General features: G+C 34.9%; 1 protein-coding gene across 4 annotated transcripts in view; it reads left to right on the top strand.

Annotated features, from left to right (window-relative positions):
- Positions 1-14,328, top strand: part of CDC42BPA (CDC42 binding protein kinase alpha) — a 326,370-nt gene that overhangs the window by 164,832 nt on the left and 147,210 nt on the right. For all 4 annotated transcript variants that reach the window (XM_061187371.1, XM_061187370.1, XM_061187369.1 and 1 more), the window contains exons 7-10: positions 1,270-1,470; positions 3,216-3,464; positions 5,609-5,688; positions 10,277-10,443. In XM_061187371.1, the coding sequence (XP_061043354.1) occupies positions 1,270-1,470; positions 3,216-3,464; positions 5,609-5,688; positions 10,277-10,443 (697 nt within the window). The remainder of the gene's footprint in view (positions 1-1,269; positions 1,471-3,215; positions 3,465-5,608; positions 5,689-10,276; positions 10,444-14,328) is intronic.

The following is a 14,328-nucleotide window of genomic DNA, read 5'->3' as shown; positions in this document are numbered from 1 at the left end:
AAATGGTGGGACTATGTGACCTAAAGTTATGAATTTCTAAAGGAGGAAATTTTTTTCACATATCAGTCACAGTCAAGATAGACAAAATGTCTTAATCTTTCTCTGCTGAGTGGCAGACTTTTATAATTCACCTTTTCCTTACAATATACCTTTTAGGGTAAAGGTTATATGGGGCAGCCTCTCACTTCAAACCTCCTATAAGTTCACGGTCTTTCCTTTTGTCCTTATGTATATGTTAAAAGCCAAGTACCTAGAAAATGAAAACCAATATTTCTCCAACTGCACTCCTGCTTTAATGTTTATCGCCCTGGTTCTCAATCATTTCTTGATTACTGGGCGCCTAAGACTGTCTGTTTGTTTAAAGGCTCATTTATGTATTTATAAAAATGATTGTTATATTTTATCTAGTACTTTTAAGAGTTTATAGTAGAAGAGTTTTCAAGTTACTTAATCTCAGTATTGCCAAGGAGGAAGGCTATTCTAATGATTATTAAGAATGGTAATTTAGTCTAGAAAACTCGGAGTATTAACCATTATTTTATCTCGAGAATGTTCATTTCTTGATATGTTCTCTTAAAACATATAAAGAACCAATTTTCTTTTACTTTGGAATACCTTACAAGACATGTGCCCAGGATCTTTTTTAGCTGTTGTTTTCTAATTTACATCCAACTTGCCATAATTGTATGCCCAGCTCTTTTTCTCTGTTGGGACTTTATTGTTTGAAGGATATTTTTTTTTCCCTTTTATAACTTTTTTAAATAGATAAGTAGTTTGCGAGACACTGTTAACATTTATTTCCTTAGGTTTTCATTAAGGTGTTTTAAAATAATCTCCAGTCTGCTCATAGTATTAGCCAGACTTTTTTGTTTTTCCCCCTAATTAATTGTAAAATTTTCACAGTTCCATTTTTCATATGTAAGTGTTGGATGGATAATATCAATAATAAGAATGTTCTAAAATATATATTCAATTTGTGGTTAGTGGCTGTGGTGTTCAAATCATATTGTTACCCTAAATGTAGTCAATTAAGTAACAGCTATAATAAACATTCTATAGTGTTAAAAAATCTGGAGAACTTGTTGGTGTGGTGCTTATATAAATTTTAACTTATATGGACAAGGAGCCTAAATTCAGATAATGACAAAGTTGTAGTTGTTATGAAATAATGCTACTGTGTTTTTAAGTAAATGTAAACATTTCTAATTTAAAATTATTATTTGTTTCTAATATATTATGGTAGATTACTAAAAATGTGAACTTCTTCAGGTACAGTCCTCAGTGGCTGTTGGAACTCCAGATTATATCTCTCCTGAAATCCTTCAAGCCATGGAAGATGGAAAAGGCAGATATGGACCTGAGTGTGACTGGTGGTCCTTGGGGGTCTGTATGTATGAAATGCTTTATGGAGAAACACCATTTTATGCAGAATCTCTGGTGGAAACATATGGAAAAATCATGAATCACAAAGTTAGTATATTTTACTAATTTTCAAATTAATGTGGTAAATAATACATATAATATTTAATAAAATTAAAATGTGATATTTAAAAAGAAAATGATTTTCCAAAAACAATAAACAGTCTAATTTCTATGCTAATAAGGGACATGACAAACAAGAGTAATCAAGATCCATAAATTATGCATAAAATTATTAGTTTTCACCTTCTCCTGTATTTCTTTAGAGGTGCTAATAAGTAGAAAATTAAATGTTCTCTTCAGTAGAATAACAAAGATCATAAGCAGATAATTTATATCATTACTACTATAGTATAAGTATAATCATGACTAGAATGCATTTAAAATTCTCAATCTTAATAGTAACAAGTAAAATGCAAATTAAAATAAGAATGGCATCCTTTTCTTCCCCCTGTCAAATTGGCAAAGATGAAAAGAAAAATAGTACTTGTTACTGTAAATAATCCAGTGAGGTGGACATTGTTAGACATTGTTGATAGGAATGTGAATTGATATAATCTTTCTGTCAAGAAGTTTATAAGTATGCATCGACAGCCTTAAAAAAAAAATGGTTAAAACATTTGGTTGAGTAACTTCAGTTCTAGGAATCTACCCTAAGGAAAATATTCGTAGAACAAGGATATATGTACAAGGATACCTATCCTAGTATTATTTATGATCACCAAGCATTGGAAACAGTCCAGATGCAGAGCAGGAAAGAATGAATAAACTTTAATCCATTTAGTACCAAGTGAAATAGATTGTACAAGAAGAGGAAGAGTCTGATTATCAATCTCAGAAGATTGTGAGCAATTGCAAAAACCTAGAATATGAATAGGAATATCCCATAAAGGGAGTGACAGTCTGTTCTTTTTAATTTGTTCTGGTGATACAATTATGATTAATTGCTACACATATATATAAATCAGTCTTGTAGAGTCGATGCTTTTCTACCTGGCTGCAAAGATAATCTGCTAAATAATTATGAAGAGTTGAAAGACAAGAAATAGCTACAAAGTTGTAAATAGCATGTAAAGCATTTCAGATAGAAATCATTGTACTATAACATGGTTGTTAAGAGCACAGATTCTGGAATCAGACAGTTTCAGTTCAAATCAGTTTATTACCATTTATTAGTTGTGTGACCTCAAGCAAATTGCTTGAACTGTTTCTTTGTTTCCTCTTCTATAAAATTAGAGTAATAGGAGTATCTACCTTATACAGTTGCTCTGAGGATTAAATGAGCTAAAGGAGTAACGCACTTCCAGTAGTGTAAAGTACGTATTACATTCTTTAAAAATGTTCCATACTATTCATCATTAGTGTGACTTATATGAACATTATCAATCATATACACTATTGAAATATTGAGTCACATTCTACTACATTTAATGAATTCATTTTGACAGCATTTAAGGTGTTTAAGCATTTAACTTATTCTTTCTGTAGTGCATCTATGACTAAGTCACATATGAAATGAAAAGTTCTTTTAGGAAAATTATCCTTTTTAATTTATTCCTGCATCTCTTTTAGTATCAGTACTTTGTACCATATATTCTTATTATTTAAAAAAAATTTTTATTGGAGTATGCTTGCTTTACAGTGTTGTGTTAGTTTCTGCTGTAGGACAATGTACCATATATATTTATTAGATATTTTTAAAAGAAAATATATTTTTAAAAAAGTAAATGCTAACATCAACCTACTTAGTAAATTGAATAGTGATTTATATTTTGTTTCTGTTATTCTCTGTTTAGGAGAGGTTTCAGTTTGCAGCTCAAGTGGCTGATGTCTCTGAAAATGCTAAGGATCTTATTCGAAGGCTCATTTGTAGCAGAGAACATCGACTTGGTCAAAATGGAATAGAAGACTTTAAGAAACACCCATTTTTCAGTGGAATTGATTGGGATAATATTCGAAACTGTGAAGCACCTTACATTCCAGAAGTTAGTAGCCCAACAGATACATCAAATTTTGATGTGGATGATGATTGTTTAAAGAATTCCGTGAGTATGACATTGTAAAGAAGTTCTGTCCTTCTGCTTTTTTTTTTCTTTTTTTTGTAAATCTGGTTATCAAAGTAATTTTATAGACCACCTTACCAATTATCAAACAGTTATCGTGGCTTCCAGTATTTACTCTCTCTAAATCAAGAAATTAGGAGAGTTTACTGAGGTGAACATAGTTATTCATGACTAGGAGCTAAATTAAAGTTCAAAGATTTACTTCTTAGATTAGTTATGCCATTAGGTTTCTTAAGAAGAGGACAAATTAGATGCTTTAAAAAGTGGACTTCATGATGGCAGAGTGAAGACATTGGCAAATCTCTCCTTAAAAACCACCATGAAACTGGGCAAAATTGTCAAAAACAACCATTTCAGGGCTTAATAAATCAACCCAAGGTAAATAAATTGAGAAGCATTTATTCATGAAATACTGTTGAACTTTGGTTAAAAACAGTCCTCCCAACTTTTCCCTCAGCTTAATTGGGACAGTAGAACTGCTGGCATGAAGCTGCTTGTAAAAACCAGCAGCTTTGCTGACAGAGGGAGCTGACTTGATTGTAAAGCTAAATACCTATGCCCAGTGGTGTTGCCACTAAAAATAGCAAACTTGGTAGGAAATGAATGGGGAGAGAACATCTATAACCTTATTAGCCTAAAGTTATAGCTCTGTTTGCGGCAGGTGGCTGACCAGTGGATTAGCCAAATAGTCTTCCATTTTTACCAAAGCAGGCCAGCATAGTTTGTCAACCTCTGCTCTAAACCATTAGGTTATATTAAATTAAAATTGAGGGAAATAACAATTTTTTTTGTTTTTTGTCTTTTTAGCCTTCTGAATTTTTTAAAAATTTTTATTGGAGTACAGTTGATTTACAAGGTTGTGTTAGTTTCTGCTATATAGCAAAGTGAATCAGTTATACAAATACATATATCCACTCTTTTTTAGATTCTTTTCCCATATAGGTCATTACAGAGTATTGAGAAGTGTTCCCTCTGCTATACAGTAGGTCCTTAGCCTTCTTATTTTGAACTTTCATTTTTATTCAGTTATTTTATTTCTTATGGGTTTAATTCTGCACTAAGAATTTACTTTTCACTGTTCAGTAAGTACCATATTCAAGACAGATAAGAACTTCTCTTATACTTTCCTTACTGAACCTCACAAGAAAGAATTAAATGGAGTTTCCTCATCAGTTTTTTTATTACAAGAATTACATTTACTGTTAACAGGAATTGTGAGTCATTCCAAATTAAATACACAGTAAAGTTGATTCTGACTATTTGCTGTAGTTATGTTCAGTAAAGGTGCTGCAAATACTGTATTAGTGAATCCTGAACCATTGCTCCTAGGGGAAATACACAGTCAGGTTCCTGTGAGCCTCTGGTCACAATGTTCTCATCAACCAATCAGTACAGTACATCAGCCAAACAGTACCTTGTTTGATGTGTGTTTCTATTTAAAGACACCTTATTTAACATATATTGTCAATTCATTGATGTCAAACTCATGGCCAACAGCACTGTGACTCATGCTGGAATGAAACGTGTCTAACACACACATTTTTTTTGTAAGGCACATTACAGCCTTCTTGTTGGGGCACAATAGATGGCATCTCAGCACTACTCTTGGAGGCCATTTTAGATAGCAAAATCACCTGTAAAAACCACAAAAATGAGAAAAATGTGGCACAGGTAGACATTGAAAAAGACCACTTGTTTACAGTATGAGAGCTGAAACAAGAAGGCAGATGTCTCCTTGTTCAACTCCAGCTGGGAACATGTGCGTAGGGCAACACAAATTTTTCTTTGCTCTGCAAGTGTCTGCAAATGACTACAAAAGTATTTGTGAATATTAATTTTGGGCTACAAATAAATTTTAGCGACTAGGCAAATTTGCAGATATGGAATACGTGAATAATGATTGTACTCTCAATATCCGTCAGACTTTAAATCTTTCTTTTCATTTTATTAGAATTTTACAATAGCAATATTTATGGTCTAAATTTTTTATCCCTAAATGTCTGTACCAAACTTAGCAGTGTTTCTAAATTGATCAGTCACCTATTTACTATTGACAGGTAATATTTATAGCCCAGTCTGCAGTTTATAGTTATTCATTTCTTACCAGATGTTTTTTCCTCCTTTAGGAAACGATGCCCCCACCAACACATACTGCATTTTCTGGTCACCATCTGCCATTTGTTGGTTTTACATATACTAGTAGCTGGTAAGTTTGAAAAGTTAACATGATTTGGATGATTTAAATCAAATTAAAAATGAATTGAGTTTCATTAGGTCCCATTTGTTTATTTGTGTTTTTATTTCCATTTCTCTAGGACCTGGGTCAAAAAGGATCTTGCTGTGACTTATGTCATACAGTGTTCTGCCTATGTTTTCCTCTAAGAGTTTGATAGTGTCTGGCCTTACACTTAGGTCTTTAATCCATTTTGAGTTTATTTTTGTGTATGGTGTTAGGGAGTGTTCTAATTTCATACTTTTACATGTACCTGTCCAATTTTCCCAGCACCACTTATTGAAGAGGCTGTCTTTTCTCCACTGTATATGCTTGCCTCCTTTATCAAAGATAAGGTGACCATATGTGCGTGGGCTTATCTCTGGGCTTTCTATCCTGTTCCATTGATCTATATTTCTGTTTTTGTGCCAGTACCAAACTGTCTTGATTACTGTAGCTTTGTAATATAGTCTGAAGTCAGGGAGCCTGATTCGTCCAGCTCCATTTTTCGTTCTCAAGATTGCTTTGGCTATTCGGGGTCTTTTGTGTTTCCATACAAATTGTGAAATTTTTTGTTCTAGTTCTGTGAAAAATGCCAGTGGTAGTTTGATAGGGATTGCATTGAATCTGTAGATTGCTTTGGGTAGCAGAGTCATTTTCACAATGTTGATTCTTCCAATCCAAGAACATGGTATATCTCTCCACCTAATGAAACTTAAAAGCTTTTGCACAGCAAAGGAAACCATAAACAAGACCAAAAGACAACCCTCAGAATGGGAGAAAATATTTGCAAATGAAGCAACGGACAAAGGATTAATCTCCAAGATTTACAAGCAGCTCATGCAGCTCAATAACAAAAAAACAAACAACCCAATCCAAAAATGGGCAGAAGACCTAAATAGACATTTCTCCAAAGAAGAGATACAGATTGCCAACAGACACATGAAAGAATGCTCAACATCATTAATCATTAGAGAAATGCAAATCAAAACTACAATGAGGTATCATCTCACACCGGTCAGAATGGCCATCATCAAAAAATCTAGAAACAATAAATGCTGGAGAGGGTGTGGAGAAAAGGGAACACTCTTGCACTGTTGGTGGGAATGTAAATTGATACAGCCACTATGGAGAACAGTATGGAGGTTCCTTAAAAAACTAAAAATAGAACTACCATATGACCCAGCAATCCCACTACTGGGCATATACCCTGAGAAAACCATAATTCAGAAAGAGTCATGTACCAAAATATTCATTGCAGCTCTGTTTACAATAGCCAGGACATGGAAGCAACCTAGGTGTCCAACATCGGATGAATGGATAAAGAAGATGTGGCACATATATACAATGGAATATTACTCAGCCATAAAAAGAAATGAAATGGAGGTGTTTGTAATGAGGTGGATGGAGTTAGAGTCTGTCATACAGAGTGAAGTAAGTCAGAAAGAGAAAAACAAATACAGTATGCTAACACATATATATGGAATCTAAGGGAAAAAAAAAAAAAAAAAGAGGTCATGAAGAACCTAGTGGCAAGATGGGAATAAAGACACAGACCTACTAGAGAATGGACTTGAGGATATGGGGAGGGGGAGGGGTGAGATGTGACAGGGTGAGAGAGTGTCATGGACATATATACACTACCAAATGTAAAATAGATAACTAGTGGGAAGCAGCCGCATAGCACAGGGAGATCAGCTCAGTGCTTTGTGACCACCTAGAGGGGTGGGATAGGGAGGGTGGGAGGGAGGGAGATGCAAGAGGGAAGAGATATGGCAACATATGTATATGTGTAACTGATTCACTTTGTTGTAAAGCAGAAGCTAGCACACCATTGTAAAGCAATTATACTTCAATAAAGATGTTTAAAAAAAAAATAAAATGAATTGAGGTTTTAAAAAGTATAATGCATAAGAGAGCCTTGTAAAAATTTTTTTAGAAAAAGGGTGAAGCTACTGCGGGAAAAAGTTAGACATTACAAAGTGAATAGAACATATAAGAATCTTAACTCATTTTGGAGGACAAATAGAGAGCTCAGAATCTAACTTTTAGCAATGGGGCAGGAATTAGAAGAGTCCCATGCTATTGAATAAATATTTTCTAGGTGTCAAGCATCAGAACTTTCAACCCATTGATCTTAACATTCTTTTCACTGACCCTCATTCCACTCATATCTTCTCTTTCCTCCTTACCTTTCCTTAAATATCATTGAGAATGACTATAGTCACTCCTTGGGTGCCCCCTCAATTCCTTGACTGTCTGTCATTCTGTAACACTGGTTTTGCTAGTTAACATTCATTATTACAGTTCCATTTTCTGCCTATACCTGTGCAGTTCAAAGTGTCTAGAGAAAAATATCCGTCCATTCTTACTGGTCTCACTTTGAGTTCATGATTACCAACCTCAGGTGCCACTTACTGCTGCCTGGCAAATATACTGTGTTACCCTAGTGTATTCACTCTTCCACTCTCCTAGGTAACTATTTCATACTTTATACTTTTCCAATAAAACCCCTGTCATACTTAGTCTCACCTGATGATCTCGCTTCCTCTTTCACAGAGAGGTTGAAGCGATCAGCAGACAACTTCCCCAAGTTCCCATCACCACATTTACCACCTTCATACCGCTGGACCCATATAGTCTTCTTTTTATGGATGACGGTGTGATCTCCCTAGCTAAGGCGCATCCCTTCTGTCCCCTCTTACCTACTCTAGTGCATTGCTGTTACATCATAAATTTTTCCCTTTCTGTGTCATTTGCATAACAGATGATTTCCATTGGCTCACAAACATGCAGTTTTTTCTCCCATCTTAAAGCAAAATATAAAAACTGTTAATCTAACTTTCTTTACCTGCTACCAACCATTTTTCTGCTCTTCATTGTAGGAGAGTTACTTCAAATTCTTGTCTGTACTTTGTCCATTTTTCTCATACTCTTCTTTCTTGGCACCACTCCAGTCAGGTTTGTGCTCCCATCACTTCATGCAAACTGCTTTTATCCATGTCACCACTGACCTCCATGTTGCTAAATTTAGCAATCATTTCTCGGTCCTAGTTTGACTTATTTGCCTAGTCTCATCTCATTTGTCCTGGCTCCTTCCCATTAAAACACTTTCTCCTTTTAGCTTCCAGAGCACTTGCCTCGTTTCTCCTTACCTTTTTGGCCACCCCTTCTCATTCTCCACATTCCTCCTAACCTCCCTGTGTCCTATTGCTTCATCTTTGGATCTTTTTTTGTTTATACTCTGGTGCTCTGGTATTATTTGCTGATGACTCCTAAATGTGTATTTTCAGCTGAGGCCTCTCTCCTCACTTCTACTTAAAATCTCTCTTAATCACCTATTTCAGATGTTCGTAACATCATTTCTTTTATTTCTCTGAACCTATCTGAGTGATCTGCTAAAAGATAAGTCAAGAGTATGTCACTCCCCTGTTCAGGACCAGTTCTCACTGCCCCCAGCTCCAGTGGCTTCATATCTTAACTCCGAAGTTCTTATAGGGCCCTACAAGACTGGCTGACTTTATCTTTCTGATTCTATTTCCTACTACTCTTCCCCTTGCTCACTTCACAGCCACACAGGTCTCCTTTCTGGCCTGTGAACATGCCAGACATACTTTTGTCTCAGGGCTTTTGCACTTCTTTTTTATTTGTTTTTTAAATTTATTTTATTGAATTATAGTTGATAGGGCTTTCGTACTTGTATTTCATCTGCCGGGAATGCTCTTTCCTCTCCTATTTCCTTGGCAGGTCCCCTTATTCCTTCTGGACTTATTCACAGTTACTTTCTGAGTGATGACTTTCCTGACCACTTTATCTACATTTTTTATTTACTCCGCTTTAGTACTTCATTTCCCCCTTTCCTGCTTTATGTTTTCTCCTTAGCATATAACACTGTCTAATGTATTGAATATTTTACTTGTTTGTTTATTTTTGTCTCTGTCACTGGAATATAAAACCTGCTCCATGGGCAAGTGTTGTGCATTTTGCTCACTGCTGAATGTCCAGCACTTCAAATGTTTTTAATTAAATTGTATTGAATTAAAGAAAGCATTTCACTTAAAAGTTTTTTTAATTGACGTGTATAGTTTATGTACAATATAATGTAAGTTACAGGTGTACAATATAGTGATTCACAATTTTTAAAGGTTATACTCCATTTAGCGTTATTATAAGATATTGGCTATATTCTTTGTGTTGAACAGTATATCCTTGCAGCTTATGAAGGCATTTCACTTTTGAATTCCAAAGTGGACCATGGTTGGTGCTTTTGACTACTGTTTCACTTAGGTGGTCGCATTGTTTTAAGCTACCAATAACCCTTCAGCAGACTTCATTTTATAATTTGTGGTTATTAAAATAAATTCAAGACAATTTGGGCTATTTAAGTTTTCATTTTCAAAAATGCTTCTAAAAGGTTGTTTTTGGTGATTTTGCAAAAAATTATGTTTTGTAATCACTCCAGATGGCTAGCTATAACTAGATGTTCAAATGATGTTTTAAATGAACAATTTCAAAAGGTTATCTTTCTCTCTTCAAACTTATTGTTTCAGTGTAAACCCACGTTTTTTCCCCTTTTTTTCAGTGTTCTGTCTGATCGGAGCTGTTTAAGAGTTACAGCTGGTCCCGCTCCACTGGATCTCGATGTTAATGTTCAGAGGACTCTAGATAACAACTTAGCAACCGAAGCTTATGAAAGAAGAATTAAACGCCTTGAACAGGAAAAACTTGAACTTAGTAGAAAGCTTCAAGGTAAATGTATTTTAAAGATAATATTTTCCCTTTTTGTATTGGACTCACAGTGTAGATACTATTTTATTATAAGTGGTTGTTTTATCTTGAAAAGAAATTTTTTATTAAATGGAAAAAAGCAAGTTGTAGAAATTTATACAGAATACAGTATAATGCCATTTATGTAAACTTACACAATTAACAGTAAACAGCAAAATAACATTTGTTTCCCACAGGTATATATGTATGTATATAAAAGTGTGGGAATAAATACCTCTGGGAGAGGAAAATAGAACTACTAAGAAAAATGGAACCCTTCTTATCCTACTGCACTTTATATGATTCCCTGCCATATTTTCTCAATTCTCACCTGTATTATTGCAATAGCTTCCTAACTGATTTCCCTGCCTTACCTCGTCCCACCCCCCACCCCTTCCCCCTTTCCTGCTTTATTTTCTCCAAAAAATGTTATATACAATGGTTGCAATAATGTTTATACGTTATATACAATGTATACATTCCTTTAGTGAATGAAGGAATGTATCTATAATCACGGAACTTGTAACTCTTATTTTTAAAATTAATTAATTAATTAATTATTTTGGCTGCATTGGTTCTTCGTTGCTGCACGCGGGCTTTCTCTAGTTGCGGCAAGCGGGGGCTACTCTTCGTTGCGGTGTGTGGGCTTCTCATTGCAGTGGCTTCTCTTGTTGCGGAGCACGGGCTCTAGGCGTGTGGGCTTCAGTAGCTGTGGCAAGTGGGCTCAGTAGTGGTGGCTTGCGGGCTCTAGAGCGCAGGCTCAGTAGTTGTGGCGCACAGGCTTAGTTGTTCCGTGGCATGTGAGATCTTCCCGGACCAGGGCTCGAACCCGTGTCCCCTGCATTGGCAGGTGGATTCTTAACCACTGCGCCACCAGGGAAGCCCTGTATAATCCTTTAAATGTGTTCTTTAATTTGGTTTGCTAATATTTTGCTGAAAATTTTTACATCTATATTCATCAGGGATATTGGTTAATGCTGACCCTTGAACAACACAGGGGTTGGAGGCACAAGCCTCGTGCAGTCAAAAATCTGCATATAACTTTACAGTCATTCCTCTGAAACCATGGTTTTGCATCTGCAGACTCAACCACTGGGGATCATGTAGTATTGTAATACACATTTACTGAAAAAAATTCGTGTATAAATGGACCTGTGCAGTTCAAAAACGTGTCGTTCAAGGGTCAACTGTAATTTTCTTGTGGTCTCCTTATCTGGTTTTGGTATCAAGGTAATGGTGGCCTCATAGAATGAGTTTAGAAGTGTTCTCTTCTCCTCAATATTTTGGAAAGGTTTGAGGAGGATTGGTGTTAATTATTCTTTAAATGATTGGTAGAATTCACCAGTGAAGCCATCTGGTCCTGGGGTTTTCTTTGTTGGGAGGTTTCTGATTATTGACTCAATCTCTTTACTCATTATTGGTCTGTTCAGATTTTCTAATTCCTCCTGATTCAATCTTGATAGGTTGTGTTTCTCAAAATGTGTTAGTTTCTTCTAGGTTATGTAATTTCTTGGCATACAGTTGTCCATAGTAGTCTCTTATGAGCATCTATATTTCTACAGCATCACTTGTAATGTCTCCCCTTTCATTTCTAATTTTATTTATTTGAGTCTTCTCTCTTTGTTTCTTAGTCTAGATATTTTGTCACTTTTGTTTGTCTTTTCAAAAGAACAGCTTAGTTTTGTTGATCCTTTCTGTAGTTTTTCTTGTCTCTATTTCATTCATTTCTGCCCTGAACTTTGTTATTTCCTTCCTTCTGCTAACTTTGGGCTTAATTTGTTCTTCTTTTTTTATTCCTTGAAGTGTAAGGTTAGGTTATTTGAGATATTTCTAATTTCTTAATATATGCATTTATTGCTGTAAACTTCCCTCTCAGAACTGCTTTTGCTGCATCCCACAAATTTGATATGTCATATTTCCATTTTAATTTGAGATAATTTTTTCTCTTTTGATTTCTTCTTTCACCCATTGGTTGTTCAGAAGTATGTTGTTTAGCTTCCACATATTTGTAGATCTTCTCACTTTCCTCTCTTTACTGATTTCTACTTTCATACCATTGTGGCCAGAAAAGATAGTTGGTATGATTTCAATATTATGTTTGTAAAGATATGTTTTGTGTCCTGTCATATGATCTATCCTGGGGAATGTTCTGTGTGCACTTGAGCAGAATGTGTATTCTGCTGCTGCTGGAAGGAATGTTCTGTATATGTCTGTTAAATCTATTTGTTCTAAAGATGGTTCAATTCCAACACTTCCTTATTGATTTTCTGGCTGTACAATTTATCCATTGCTGTTAGTTGCATATTGATGTCCCCTACTATTATTCTGTTGTTGTCTATTTCTCTCTTAGTGTTTCTTAGTATTTGCTTAATATATTTCGGTGCTCGGGTGTTTGGAGCATATATATTAACAATTGTTATATCTTCTTGATTTATTGACCCCTTTATCATTATATATAATGACATTCTTTGTCTCTTGTTACTGTTTTTGGCTTGAGTATATTTTGTCTGATATAAGTATAGCCACCCCCACTTTGTTTTGGTTTCTGCTTGGAATATCATCTTCCATCCCTTCACTTTGAGCTTACTTGTCTTTAGAGCTGAAATGAGTCTCCTGTAGGCAGCATATAGTTGGAACTTGATTTTTTTTTTTTTCATCCACTCTGTGCCTTTTGATTGGTGAATTCAATCCATTTACATTTAGGGTGGTTATTGGTATGTAAGGACTTACTGTTGCCATTGGTCTTTTGCCTTCTGGTTATTTTGTATCTCCATTGGTTTTATTTTTTTTTTTCCTTCTTTTTGTTGTCTACCTTTGTAAGTTGATGATTTTCCATGGTGATTTGCTCATTGTCCCCTTTTTTATGTCTCATGTCTCTCCTTTAGAATTTTGCTTTGTCTTTACCATGAGGTTTACATAAAATATCTAATTGATAAAATAGTCCTTTTTCTGCCTATAGCAACTTATCTTCATTCACCTATAAAGGTTTCATCCTTTTACATCTCCTTTTAGATTTTTGATGTCACAGATGATCACTTTTTATGCTGTGAATTTGCTACCAAATTGTAGTACAGTAATTTTTAATGCTTTTTCTTTAACATTTATGCTATAATTGTTTAACACACTATTGTAAAATAGTTAAAATTTTCTAACTCTGACTGTCTATTTATCACCTTAATCAGAGTTTTGTGTACTTTCAGCTTTTTGTTTCAGCTTGAAGAGCTCCTTTCAGCATTTCTTGTAAGACAGGTCTAGTGGTGGTGAACTCCCTCAGCTTTTATTTATCTGGAAAAACCTTTATTTCTCCTTCATATCTGAAGAATAACTTTGCCAGATAGAGTATTCTTGGCTGGCAACTTTTATCTTTCAATACTTTGAGTATGTTATTCCGCTCTCTCCTGGCCTATAGAGTTTCTGCTGAGAAATCTGCTTATCGCCTAATGGGGATCCCTTTGTAGGATACTTTCTTTTCTTCCCTGGTTGCCTTTAAAATTCTTTCTTTAGCATTGACTTTTTTTTTTAATTGGAGTATAGTTGCTTTACAATGTTGTGTTAGTTTCCGCTGTACTTTTGACAGTTTCATTATAATGTGTGCTGGAAAAGGTTTTTTTTGCTTTGAAATAGCAAGGTGTTCTATTAGCTTCATAGATTTGTATGTCCGGTTTTTTCCCCAGGCTTGGGAAGTTCTCAGCTATTATTTCATTAAATAAACTCTCTGCCCCTTTCTCCCTCTCTTCTCCTTCTGGTATACCCATTATTCTTATTTTGGCTTTTTAAATGGAGTCTGATAGCTCTTGTAGGGTTTCTTCACTTAAAAAAAAAAAAAGAAAACATAGTTCTCTCTCCTCTTCCACCTGAATCATTTCT

Source organism: Eubalaena glacialis, chromosome 3 (genome assembly GCF_028564815.1).
Source record: "Eubalaena glacialis isolate mEubGla1 chromosome 3, mEubGla1.1.hap2.+ XY, whole genome shotgun sequence".
Classification (NCBI taxonomy): Eukaryota; Metazoa; Chordata; class Mammalia; order Artiodactyla; family Balaenidae; genus Eubalaena; species Eubalaena glacialis.
The sequence above is the reverse complement of the archived record's forward strand: the minus strand, read 5'-3'. Positions and strand labels throughout refer to the sequence as shown.